This window comes from Gopherus evgoodei, chromosome 2 (genome assembly GCF_007399415.2).
Source record: "Gopherus evgoodei ecotype Sinaloan lineage chromosome 2, rGopEvg1_v1.p, whole genome shotgun sequence".
Classification (NCBI taxonomy): Eukaryota; Metazoa; Chordata; order Testudines; family Testudinidae; genus Gopherus; species Gopherus evgoodei.
In genome coordinates, this window is record NC_044323.1 from 231,801,627 (window position 1) to 231,814,985 (window position 13,359).

General features: G+C 39.0%; 1 protein-coding gene across 3 annotated transcripts in view; it reads right to left on the reverse strand.

Moving 5' to 3' along the window:
- The window catches only part of ASPH (aspartate beta-hydroxylase), a 211,246-nt gene that overhangs the window by 101,342 nt on the left and 96,545 nt on the right, over nt 1-13,359 (reverse strand). For all 3 annotated transcript variants that reach the window (XM_030553157.1, XM_030553158.1, XM_030553156.1), the window contains one exon: nt 12,637-12,681. In XM_030553157.1, the coding sequence (XP_030409017.1) occupies nt 12,637-12,681 (45 nt within the window). The remainder of the gene's footprint in view (nt 1-12,636; nt 12,682-13,359) is intronic.

Here is a 13,359-nt window from a genome sequence, read left to right on the forward strand (position 1 = left end):
TCTTCTCTTTTCCAGACTAAACAAACCCAATTTTTTCAATCTCCCCTCATAGGTCATGTTTTCTAGATCTTTAATCATGTTTGTTGCTCTTTTCAGAACTTTCTCCAATTTGTTCACATTTTTCCTGAAATGTGGTGCCCAGAACTGGACCCAATATTCCAGTTGAAACCTTATCAGCATGGAATAGAGCAGAAGAATTACTTCTCGTGTCTTGCTTACAACACTTCTGCTAATACATCTCAGAATATTTGCCTTTTTTGCAACAATGTTACACTGTTGACTCATATTTAGTTTGTGATCCATTATGACCCCCAGATCCCTTTCTGCAGTTCTCCTTCCTAGGCAGTCATTTTCCCATTTTGTATGTGTGCAACTGATTGTTCCTTCCTAAGCGGAGTACTTTGCAATTGTCCTTATTGACTTTCATCCTATTTACTTCAGCCCATTTCTCCAGTTTGTCCAGATCATTTTGAATTTTAAACTTCCAAAATGCTTGCAACCCCTCCCAGCTTGGCAAACTTTATAAGCATGCTCTCTATGCCATTATCTAAATCACTGATGAAGATATTCAACAGAACTGGACCCAGAACTGATGCCTGTGGGACCCCACTTGATTATACTCTTCCAGCTTGAGTGTGAACCACTGCTAATTACTTACTCTCTGGGAACAGTTTTCCAACCAGTTATGCACCCACCTTATAGTAGCTCCATATACGTTGTATTTCCCTAGTGTGCAGGTACAACTAAAGTGGTAATATATTTTCAACATTAATATATTTTAGTTGTTAAACAGTGACCCATTTCATGATATTTATTTATTATTTTCCTGAACTGGTGTGTTTTCCTAACACCATTGAAAAGGCAGCCAAGTGCAAAAATCCATGGTCTCTGAGGGCACAGCAGAGAAAAGTATGGGGAGGTGGAGATGTGCCTTGCTTAGAATCCTTTACCCAGCTAGATTCCAATCTACATTAGGACACAGGATTGTCGGAGAGCCAGGGAGGTGTACCAGACCTGTTTATGTCTGTTTTACTCAAAATGGTGTAGGCACAGCATCCGCTTTACACCTCTAACTCGAAATATGGACCGACACAATTTTCCTTCAGAAGATTTACACCAATGCAGGACCTTTTTGCCAGACACTGGTGTATTTAAGTGAGTAAAATGTCATTCCTTCCAAGTCACAAGGAAAATATACACCCTGGACCAAATTTTGGCCAACTACATAATTTGCTTTAGAACTGGACTGACAAGCTTCAAAAGCAGAGTAATCAAGCAGCAACGTTCTAGTAGACAATGTCCTCAACCCACTGCCATTGCCTCATCTCCCCTCCCCCACAACCAAAATAAAGATTATGTCCTGTTCAAATTCTGTCCCCCTTTGTATTAAATGTTGACAAAGAGCTATATTATGACAGATTGGTGATATTAATTAGTATGAGATAACCACGTACTGAAACACCTTTATTAACACAGATACCAGATTTCTGCACTTAAGAGTACAAAATAAAGACACCACAGCAAAGATACTCTTCTGTGTTTTATTGCAGATAACATTAAAACAGAAGAAAATTTTTTTTTTCCTTTTCTTTTTTTTTTTTTTCTTTTCTTTTTTTTTTTTTAAAGATCCCCTTGACCATTCCCAGCTTGGCACACTTTTGTAAACAAGAAGCTCATAAAAATCACATACTTAATTACAAAGAGTTTAAAATTTGATCACAGCATAATACATCCTCATAGTCCCATAATTCTATAAACAGACAGTCATATTACACATAAACGCAGTAAAGTTTGTTCTTTTTTTTCCTCTACAAGTCTTAAATTTTACTCCCAAGTTCCCTACAAAATATGGCTTTGTAAAATGTATTGCTTTGCAATTCACAAACACTGAGAATTTTACACCAAGAAGAATGCCACACTCTGCCTCAACCCACACCACAGTTTAAGAAGATTATTGCTAACCTGATAAGTTTAAAGAAATCACTTTGGGGCACATTTTACACTTGCTCTGCTCATGGAACTCAAAGTGAATTGGAGTCCCACACATTAAACAAGCGCATATGTCCTTTCCTATGGGTGTATCAGTAAAAATCTCAAGACGGTGTCAAAGAAACTAATAAAAAAAATTTCTCTGTCAACTAAACCACAACCTATGTTATTTTACTGATACTCTATTTTAAAATAAAGCGTATTTTATTTTTTCTAGTTTCCATATCAAACTTTGCAATATTTTAATCACAGCAACTATTCCTGAGCCAAAAAGGAACACAAAAAAGCCCAAGAATGAAAAGATGATGCCTCTACAGTTGTGGAACAGCAGCATTTAACAGGTAGACAACACATCAGCTTTATTAAAATTCTCAGTCATTCAAAATCTAAATTAAATGGAGTTGAGTCATTAAAACAGTTTCTATATTTACAGTATTAAATTTTTAAACCTTATTTTTAGCTGAATATTTTCTGATATTTTTAAATCTAAAAGCTGGGTGTTTATGCAAGTCTGTTTTGTTTTTCCCTCTCTATTGAGTTTCACACTACATAAATCCCAGCTGGGATATTATTCAGTACTCTGAGCAATATAAATTATGCCTTACTAAGCCCAAACTGATTACATACCTGTGTGTCAATATACACCCTGACTTCCTGCCAGGCCATTTTAAAGTCTTCGGGTTCCTTAATTTTAAAATCAAATGAGCCTAAAATAATGGATTATGGAAAAAAAAATCTTTTAATAATCTGTCTATATACTGCTTAGAATTAGACATGTATGTTTTAGAAACTGTAGAATTATTGTAAATGATTTGAAGCTCATGTAGTGTAACTGTTGACATATCATCAGTGCAGACAGATAAAAATCAAAACTTCACAGCTCAATGTCTCATTAGTGTTTCCAATAAAAATGCAGTTAGCTCATATGTTACATTAGTAGTAACGTTTTAAATTTATCACATTTGCACATTGTTTGCCCAATCTGTTCCCAATTTTTTACTGTATGTACCTACAATATATATATATTAAAATCTGAAAAAATCAATTGATGTTCCATTATAAATAACTTGAATAGCACATCTAAAATGTATGTCAAACACACAACTGTCACAAACAGGGAAGGAAGAGAAATAAAACCAATGAATGCACTAAACTTGACAAAAAAATTAGACAGGAACGTAAATTTAAACATCTAAACGTGAAAAAAATTTGTAATAAAATGACAGTTGGCTAAACCCCATTTATAATATTTTAGTGTTCATTTCCCAAGATCCTGAACTGTTCAGTAATTACATCATGAGATCTATTACAACCATCTGCTCCCCTTGTGTAGCGTATGGTTAGGGCTGGTCCTCCTGCTGTAGGAACAGTCTTTTTGAAGCTTTAAGTATCTGAAAAAATAAGGGGAAATCTAAATTAAAGGACCAACCAAAACACAAATAAAAAAATCAAATCTACATGCTAAAAAAAAATGCAACTTTGTAGCACTGTAATTTATTTGGAGAAAGCTATCATTCCCAGGAGCTAGTCTATTTAAATCACAAAGTTGCTATAGGAGATGGGGAGTACCAAATTTTAAATATTAATCTGAAGAATAGATCTTTGAATATAGAATAGTTCTTTGAATTTAGCTTGCAAAGGAAATTAGGGCCATGTCCGAATATAAAAATTTTTATATTTTTAAAAATCAAATGACAGGCGGATGGGAAGTAAGAACAGGGGAGAAAGGGATTTCACCATATATTAAGCGGAACTTAACGTAAAAAGACACAACAACAAGATAAGAGAAAAAATTTCAAGAAATCTGCAGTTTTAAGAATTAGAAAGCTGGGGAAAGGTTTGGTAAATGTGTAAATACAGAATGACCTTAACTCTGTCACACTGAACCCTTCACAGATGTCTCTGGCAAGTATCACACTACAATAAAGTATTGACTCCTGACACACTGCACACCATGACTGTTTGGAGACTCAGAACTGTATAACATCTTAAGCTGGTTTACTCACAATTACAGCAGTGCAAAAATCATATCAGTCTAGAAACAGATATAGTTAAAGTGATACTATTCCCTAGTATGGGCACAATTACACCAGTATACAGAAGCTTATATTAGTATATCTTATCCCCATAAATTTGAGAAATTGAGCAGGAGTATAAAAGAGTGCCCATCCTTACAAAGGCCTGATCAGTGGTTTTAAATGGTTTATAAAAATTCCAGAATCTGCAATTTTACAAGCTATTTGGGGAAGGTGGAACTGATAGGCCTTTGGTCTTAAATTCTTGATAATGGAGGATTTCTTGATGGACAGTCTATAGTAACGTAGGTCGCACATATCTCCAGTGAACATTTACATCAGAATGTCAAATTTGGTACAGTTTAATGCAGGCGTATACTTTATCATCAATATTAAAAACAGTATTTTTGCAAATTCTTAATCTGCTGAATCCTGAATGTGTGTGGAGGGTAGTTGGCATTACACAACCACAGCTTTGTCCCTGTAGATTTTCTTAACTCACAATTTCCATGCTTTCAAAACTTTTTCTTTTTTAAGCAGAAGAACTTCATTAATTGTATTCCCTTTAACTAAATGAAATGTGTTTATAATCTACCCCACAGTTTAGCAATACTGGTTCTTGAAGTTTCATGCATTTTAAAAAAAGATATTTAGAAAATTATTCTGTTTACCCTGATGTATCATTGGCTTTGAATGTCACAATGTATTCAAGTCTATCTCTGTGAAGTATTACTGTGCTGTAGTGCCTTGATGGATTTTCCACATGGCTTCCATTCTCCAAAATCCATAAGAATTACCTGTCTCAGAACTCCAATATACCCAAACTCTGCACAACGCCCTTCTCTCCTTTCCCACTGTTCAGAGGCTTTCCACATCTAAACTCCTACACACATACACCCCTAAATTCCAGAAATCCCACACATAATGGGCCAGATCTTCAGCTGGTGCAAGTCAGTCAAGTTTAAATCTGTGCAGCTCCACTGAAGCTCACTTGGTGAGAATCTGGCCCTATCGCCTGGATCTCTCAGTTTCCCAAAAAGCAGATCAAATATCTGAAATATTAAGCAACCAGACTTCCCAAAGACACTTAAAGGCACCAAGTGAATAGAGCATAAATGAATTGAATGGCTATTTCTGTTGCATCAACTTAATATGGTTTTAAATAAACAGAAGAAACTCACATTGAATAACTCCTGAACGCCGGTGAACTTAAAGAAAAGATATACTATAACACCAAAGAGGGTAGGGTGAATTGATTTAAATCAGAAAATAGGAAATCTTGATTTAAACTATTCTGGAAAGTTCAGTGGCCTTTGCTTTACAGGAAGTCAGATTAGATCAGTGGCCCGAAACTGTGGGGCATCCGTCTAGGGAAGGGGTGGGCAAACTACGGCCCAGGAGCCACATCCGGCCCTCTTGATGTTTTAATCCCTGGGGAGTGGGGTCCAGGGCTTGCTCCTCTCCGTGTAGCTTCCAGAAGCAGCAGCATGCCCCACCTCCGGCTCCTATGCATAGGGGCAGCCAGGGCCTTCCACATGCTGCCCCCGCTGCTCCCATTAGCCGGGAACCACAGCCAATGGGAGCTGCAGGGGCAGCACATGCGGACAGGGCAGCATGCAGAGCTGGAGGGGGGATATGCCGCTGCTTCTGGGAGCTTCTTGAGGTAAGTGCTGCCCGAAGCCTGCACCCCGATCCCCTCCCATGCCCCAACCCCCTGCCCTCGCCCTGATCCCCCTTCCGCCCTCTGAACCCCTCTGTCCCAGCTCAGAGTAACCTCCTGCACCCCCAACCTTTCATCTCCAGACCCACCCGAGAGCCCACGCCCCCCAGCTGGAGCTCTCCCTCCTTCCCCCCAAACAGACCAACCTCCCTGTCCCAGCCTGGAGCCCCCTCCCATACCCTGCACACTTCATTTCTGGCCCCACCCCATAGCCCGCACCCCCAGCCAGAGCCCTCATCCCCACCCCCAATTTTATGAGCATTCATGACCCGTCACACAATTTGAATACCAAGATATAGCTCTCGAGCCAAAAAGTTCGCCTGGGCCTGCCCCCAGCACCAGGGATGGTGGAACAGACATATTCCCTTACTAGTAAGGCGTGGGGAGTGGAAGGGAAAGTTTGGGCATCGCTGGACTAGATAATCACACTGTTCTACAAAATCTATGCAAATCATTGATTGTAATCTTACTTTGCATTTGTACTTTATTTTCCTAAAGAAAGTTACCAATTAGTGGGAATCAACCTATTAAAACATGCTAATTCACAATTCAGTAAAGCCTTTGCACTACATTCTTGCTAATCAGAAGGTTACACTATAATTATATAGCTGAACATACATTTAATCAGATTCTTGATTTTTACATTTTTGATGTTAGAAATGGTGAATTTTTTATTTCCTAGATGACTGTTTACTCATGATTTGTGTCAAAATTCTATTTGAATGGAAACTGGCATTTAAAACAGTTTATCAGTTAAATAAACCTATCTTAAATATGCTGCCTACAAAAGTAAAAGCTTTTACATTCCATAAGTTTTGATAAAACTACTTCATTATTAAACAAAGGAAGTATCTGTATTTAGTGAAATGAACTGGTTATTTCTGGTAAACAAGTCCTTTCCAATTTTAGAACTACAAGATTTTCTCTTTTTACACCTAGATTTTATTCATCAATTGGAAGAGGAAAACGAGCTTTCCTGCTTTTACAACTCCCAATTAGTTTCTTAACTTTCAATGAACTAGTCACTGAACTGTACTGAACAGCTGAATAAAATGAAAATAATAATCTCTGTGCACCTGCAGAAGAGGCTACTGCTGTCAAAAACTCTTAGCACTTCAAAAAACTCTGGTTCCAGGTATATGGCCAGTGACTTCCACCAATTCAGTGGTCTGACTGAAACTTCAGCAACAAATATCTACTGATTAATATTATTTAAGTAATTTTAATAGAGCTTATACTAAGTTTAGGCCATAACACTGGATGTCAATTTCAAATTTACATATATTTTTAAAAAATATATTTGTAATTAAAATATTTAATTTAAATTTCTCATTTAAAAAAACTATTTTTACCCACCTGAAAGAGAGGGAACACTCAATCACCGAAAATGTCTTTTCAGTCATGATTGTTTGATAAGTATGAATTTTATATTCAGGAAGCCAGGGGGCGGGGAGGGGTGAAATATAACAAGAATGTTTCCTATGGAAAGCAGACAAAGTCTGAGACCTTAAAAGTATCAGAACCATCTGTATTTGAACAAAAGTTACATACCCAGTTAGCAATTTTAAAGATTATCCTGCCCTCCCCAAAATGACAAGTGAGTAGAGAAAATGCTCACAGAACTCCATCAAAAACAAGGGATGGGGAAAACGGAAGGCTAGGGTGCTTGAAACACAAAGAAAAAAAGCCATTACCTAATGGAGGGACTGGATGGCAGAGACAGCTGGATGCAAGCCAGACACAGCTTGGTTTGGGGATAATGAGGTGGATTAACAGCTGGGAAAAACCAGCTGTGTTAGGAGGAGGGGTGGAAGAGAATAAGCCCAAGTAAGGACTTGGGGGAAACGGTTTATCCTTCCCCTCATGCGTATCACAAGTTACATACCAAGGACCAGCAGTAACTTATGTTCCATTTAACAGTTCTACTTCACCAATTCTGAAATGGCAGAATGGGTGTGTGTAGCGTCCACTTTTTATACTGTCATTTTCATGCATCCACCACATGCGCATCCCTGCATCGATACCTAAACCCATTTCTGCCCATGTATGCAGACATTTAGGTAAGACACACATTTTACACTTACTTCCCCTTACATGGTCACCTTTACTTTTTTTAAATTAGTTGTAGACTTGTAGCCTATACTGACATAAAACTAAGTTTTTACAATATGTATTTCTTCAAAAGTATTATGCAATTAGATCAAGATTTTCCACTCTTAAAGTTTCTCATCTGAGCAAGGAAAAATACTTAATCTTTTTCTTACATACTGTACATATAGACAGGGTAGCCTGTTTCTTTTTGTTGAGTGGGTCATTTCATTTTGAATAGTCAGATAATATATTTAGTAATCATGAAAGTAACAACAAATTTAGTTTAGCATAGCAAAAGTTAAATTAACAAGCTCTAGTTTATTCCAAGTCCTAAGGAGAAAGAAAAATATATTCTCTTCCTCTTACATTTCCCAGAGTTTCCCAGAAGAGAAGCAACATCCACCAGAAGGCCAATCTCGGTTTGAGAAGGGCTGCATTAAATGTAAAACATACAACAGAAGGATAACCCTAAAATCATCAGCATGGGAACCATGACAAATCTGAAGTAATTAAACAATTGGACCTTTTCATTTGTACTATATGAGATTTCTAAAACTCTGAATGCAAATCAATTTAGACTTGCTTAAAAGAATGGTAAATGTCTTCTACTCTTTCATCTAAACTACCCTTAACTTCAGTTACTGTAATGAATAAAAATACAAAGGCAAATATAGAGAGGAAGACCTGTCTACGCAGGTACTAAAACACGTTTGCTATGCTAAACTAAATTTGTTGTTACTTTCTTTTGCCAGTATTATTTCTCATATTTTAAAGGGACAGAGAAAGTTACCTTAAAAAAAAGGGGTATTTACTGTGACCAAAACACTAAGAGTCAAACTGTGTTAGCTACTGGCATTTTCTGTACTGGTAGTGTAACACCGACAGACCTCGGCTGTCAGCAGGCGGGACTGACCTTGGGACCTTTGGGGCTTAGTGCATGAGCCTTTAGTGCATGAACTAAAAGCCAGCTGCCTGTTAGGTAAGGCTGTAACAGACTCCTTCACTCTCTCTCTGGTCTCAGCGCCACTGGATAGGACAGAACACCACACTCAGTAGGTGTGTGGGTTACATACATCTCCTAGCTGAGGAAGCATATCCCAAGCTTCATATACTTCCCAGCCGAAATCCCGGACAAGCCCCCACTTGTAACACTGACAGACCCCTTTCGGTGGTGGGCGGGATTGAACCTGGGACCTCTGGAGCTTACTGCATGAGCTAAAAGCCAACTCGCTGTTAGCTAAGGCTGTAGAGCAGTCTCTCTCTCTCTCTCTCTCTGTGGTCTCAGTGCCATTACATGGGACAGAACACCACACGCAGTAGGTGTGTGGGTTACAGCAGCAAAGCACAATTTCTCCAGACAGGAATTTACCAGACTCTCTCCCCCTCACAATTAAAAAAAAAAAAAAAAAAGCCCACAACACACAATACCATGCTGGCAGAAAACCATGTCATAGCCTACCTCTGAGCCAGTCTCTACATGGTTTATTAAAATCTGTAACGGACTTAAAGGCTTCTCTTTAAACCAGAATGTAAGGAACACACAGTAAACAATTAGGGCCCAGTTCTGCCACATGATCCACTCATGCTTCCATTAACAGTAGTAGGGATTACATAGTTATATATGTGGAAAGATAGGAGAATCAGCCGCTAGTATTTAACATAAGCCAAATTACTTTGAGCAAATAATGGAAACGTTCACTGACACAATTATGAGGCAGAAATCACATCAGAAGTAATCCTAAATTACAGGAATGCCATCTACCAAAATCAAAATCAACATCTGAGTTGATGATTGGAATTTGAATTAAGCATCAAAACAGTATGCAAATCACACAATGGGATGATGTTACTACATTTTGTACCAGTCAGAAGAATATTATGCAAGCAGGACAATTCTCTACTTTGAAAATTATGGACTAGTTGCACCAGAGCCATAAAATGTTAGCTTCTGTATTATTTGTACTACCATACAGTATTGCATTTGCACTAAAGTAGGAAGTAGTAACATTACCATGGAACAAATCAGCCTTGACAACAAGTATCTTTCCTTGGACTAAGGGTGCAGCCTCAAAACAAAAACATACCAAATCTGGATACCATCTTCACTGAATTTACTCTCAGTCAGTCATACCTTATTCAGTTTATAAACTTTTTCTAAAACAGCTATTGTTAAACAATTAATTAAACTGCATTTTTAGGTAAATCTCAGATCAATGCTCATACCATGTCATAAGCAGTGGAATGTATCGTTCCAGGATTAACGATACATTTGCTGGATAAACCTCATAGCCAATATGGGATTATGTACTACTACAAACATTTTAGATTCCCTTAGTCAAGGTTCATTATGCAAATTTAGCGCACTAACCACTTCACAACTGTGATTTGTAAAAAGCCACAACATAGGGTTCTTGGATCTTTGGACTACCACAGCCACTGCTGCATTGACCAGGAGTCAAACAGATGCAGGTATCTTGTATAATAGGCAACAATTTTACCACTGAACCACTTGTTCACTGAATAGAATTTCACTGCATTTAAAAATACAGAGGATTAAAATAATAGTATAGTGAAAACTTTAACCAGAAATATAGCCTGCATATGAAATATCTGAGATATCAGGTATTATGTAAGATACCCAACAGTTTCAGGATGAAGTATTAATCAAAAGAGGAATAGAAACAAAACTAAACAAATCGACTAGCTCATGTCCAAAATCTCATAGCACTTTTTCAAAACTGAACAAGGATGATTGTCTTTGTCTTGTTCCAGGAAATAAACCCACACAGTATTTTGCAACTGAAGACAAACATAAAGTTGACAAATTCTAAATGGTACAAATTGAAGAGTGTGTCTAATTGATTGACCAAAAGACAACAGACTTGCAACCAGGAGATACACAGACAGTGACAGAGAAAGAAAAAGAAAGAAAGAAAGGATCAGATGTTCACCTCTACTGCACCCCTTTATGCCAGATGAAAGAGCTGGAGTGGCATAAAAGTCTTGAACCCTGCCAGAGGCAGATTCCTGCAGGACAGGTACAGTGGAGGACATCCACGAAGTTGCCTTTTAAGGATGCCTGGCAAGCTCTAGTGAAGGGGGTATTCCAGGACATAGCTAGGGATGGGACCAACACAATACTTCAGAGATTCTGAGTAGCCCAGGGAGGTGCCATCCATTAGACAGCTGTCTACCAAAGGGCGGACTAAAATTATGCTGGGGCCCCCAGAGCTGCCCAGTCAGATGGGCACATTTGATCCCCCTCTGGACTACAAGGTCTATCCATTGGTTCATGTGAGATTCTGCACTGTACTTCTTACAACTTATCTGATCCATTAAAAAAAAAACTGGCAATGTTTGGTGTTGAACTCTGAAAGCAGGACAGAAGGAAAGTATGTGCATGGGGCTCAATTCATTGGATAGTAAGGAAGGAACAAAACCATGTACCCATCTCTAGAAGTAAATGTCAAAAGGTACTAAATTCTGAACATATGGAGCATATTTATGGGTCTGACAAACACTATGCATCACACTGTCCATTTAGATAATGGATGGAGGAACTGGAAGTACTGTGGTGGTCTGGTTAACTGATGACTAAGATAAAAATACTCAAAGTAGCATGTCATAAAACAGGGATGAGTAAACTACAGCCCATGGGTCACCCGTGGCCCGCTGGCCATATCCAGCTGTTTTAATCCAGTCCTCGAGCTCCTGGCGGGGAGCGGGGTCTGGAGCTTTCCCCACTCTGGTGCTCCAGACGGAGCAGGGTCAGGGGCCACTCTGCACGTCTCCTGGAAGCAGCGGCATGTCCCCATCTGGCTCCTGCACATAAGGGCAGCCAGGGGCTCCGTGTTGCACACTGCCCCCACAGCTCCTATTGGCCAGGAACTATGCCCAATGGGAGCTGCAGGGGCAGCGCCTGCAGATGGGGCAGCATGCAGCAGAACACTCCTGGTCGTGCCTCTGTGTAGGAGGTGGAGAGACATGTCGCTGCTTGAGGTAAGCAGTGCCCAGAGCCTGCACTCCCAAGCCACTCATGCCCATGCCCCTACCTGCTGCCCCAACCCTGACCCCCCTCCCCCCTCCAAACCCCTCTGTCCAAGCACAGAACACCCTCCTGCATCCCAAACCCCGCATCCCCAGCCCCACCCCAGAGCCTGCAGCCCCAGTTGGAGCCCTCACACACATCCCCGCACCCTACTACCTTGCCCCAGCACAGAGTCCTTCTCCCACACCCTGAACTCCTCATTTCTGGCCCTACCCCAAAGCCCGGACTTCAAGCCAGAGCCCTCGCCCAATCCCACACCTCAACTTCATGAGCATTCATAGCCCACCATAGAATTTCTATACCAAGATGTGACCCTTGAGTCACAAAGTTTGCCCATCCCTGTCATAAAAGGTCTTCTTTTCAGACCAGGACCTAAAATTACACTAAAGAATGCATTGCTTTCTTCAAATACACACATTTTTATTTTTACGTCTTCATCAGTTGAACAGTCCATTTTTATTTTGGCTATTTTTTTCTTATTCGTTAAAATTTGAACTAAAACTAATTGGAATAATATTCTGAAGTTACTTCCTGTTAACTCAATAATAACAGCCTTAGGATTTATTCAGACCAAGATAAGACTATTACTTCAGAAACAGAAAGCAAATTCAAGTCATAATATTTGAATACCTATACTTTTCTCTCTCTCTCTCTCTCTCTCTCTCACACACACACACACACACACACACACACACACACACACTCCTCTTCATAATTTTACTACTGTGAAAGGTTTAATCTTATTACAAAAATAACACTAAAAATTAACTTACCCACTAGATCATCATTTGAGTAATTCTCTGCTTCAACAGGAACTTCTGTAAATCAAATTTTGCAGCAATTACATATATCTGTTTTGAAAACTGAAATAATCACGTACAGGTCATTTTAGTAGTAACTATTTCATTAACACAAGCTACTCGTTCAAAATACCTTTCTGAACAGATTATTTTAGAGCGCGTGGCAAGAAGTGGGCTTTTGCTAGGGGTACGTAATGGAGACACTGGCCCCATTATATGAAATGTGTGTGTACATTGACCATGCACTTTTTCAGTATGTATGCTTTTCACTTATTTACACACATTAAAATTTTAAAAACTGTGTTACTGTATTTTATTGCCAGAAGCTGGGACTGTACAATAGGGATGGATCACTCAATAATTGCCCTGTTTTGTCCATTCTCTCTGAAGCATCTGACATAGGCCACTGTTGGAAGACATGATACTGGGCTAGATGGACCAGTGGTCTGACCAAGTATGACTATTCTTATGTCCTTTTGTATTTAAAGCCAAAAATATATACCTCTTGTCACTCAGCCTCATTGTTTGATAATATTTATTATAGCAAAGGTGTTATTACAAAAATGACCACGCTAAAAGCTTTAAAAAGAGCCATGAACTGTAACACTGTTAACCTTTGCAGAACAAATCTGGAAACAGAAAAAAGAATTTAGTTCATCTCTGCCTAATTATAAAACAGGACTCCATTTCACAGCA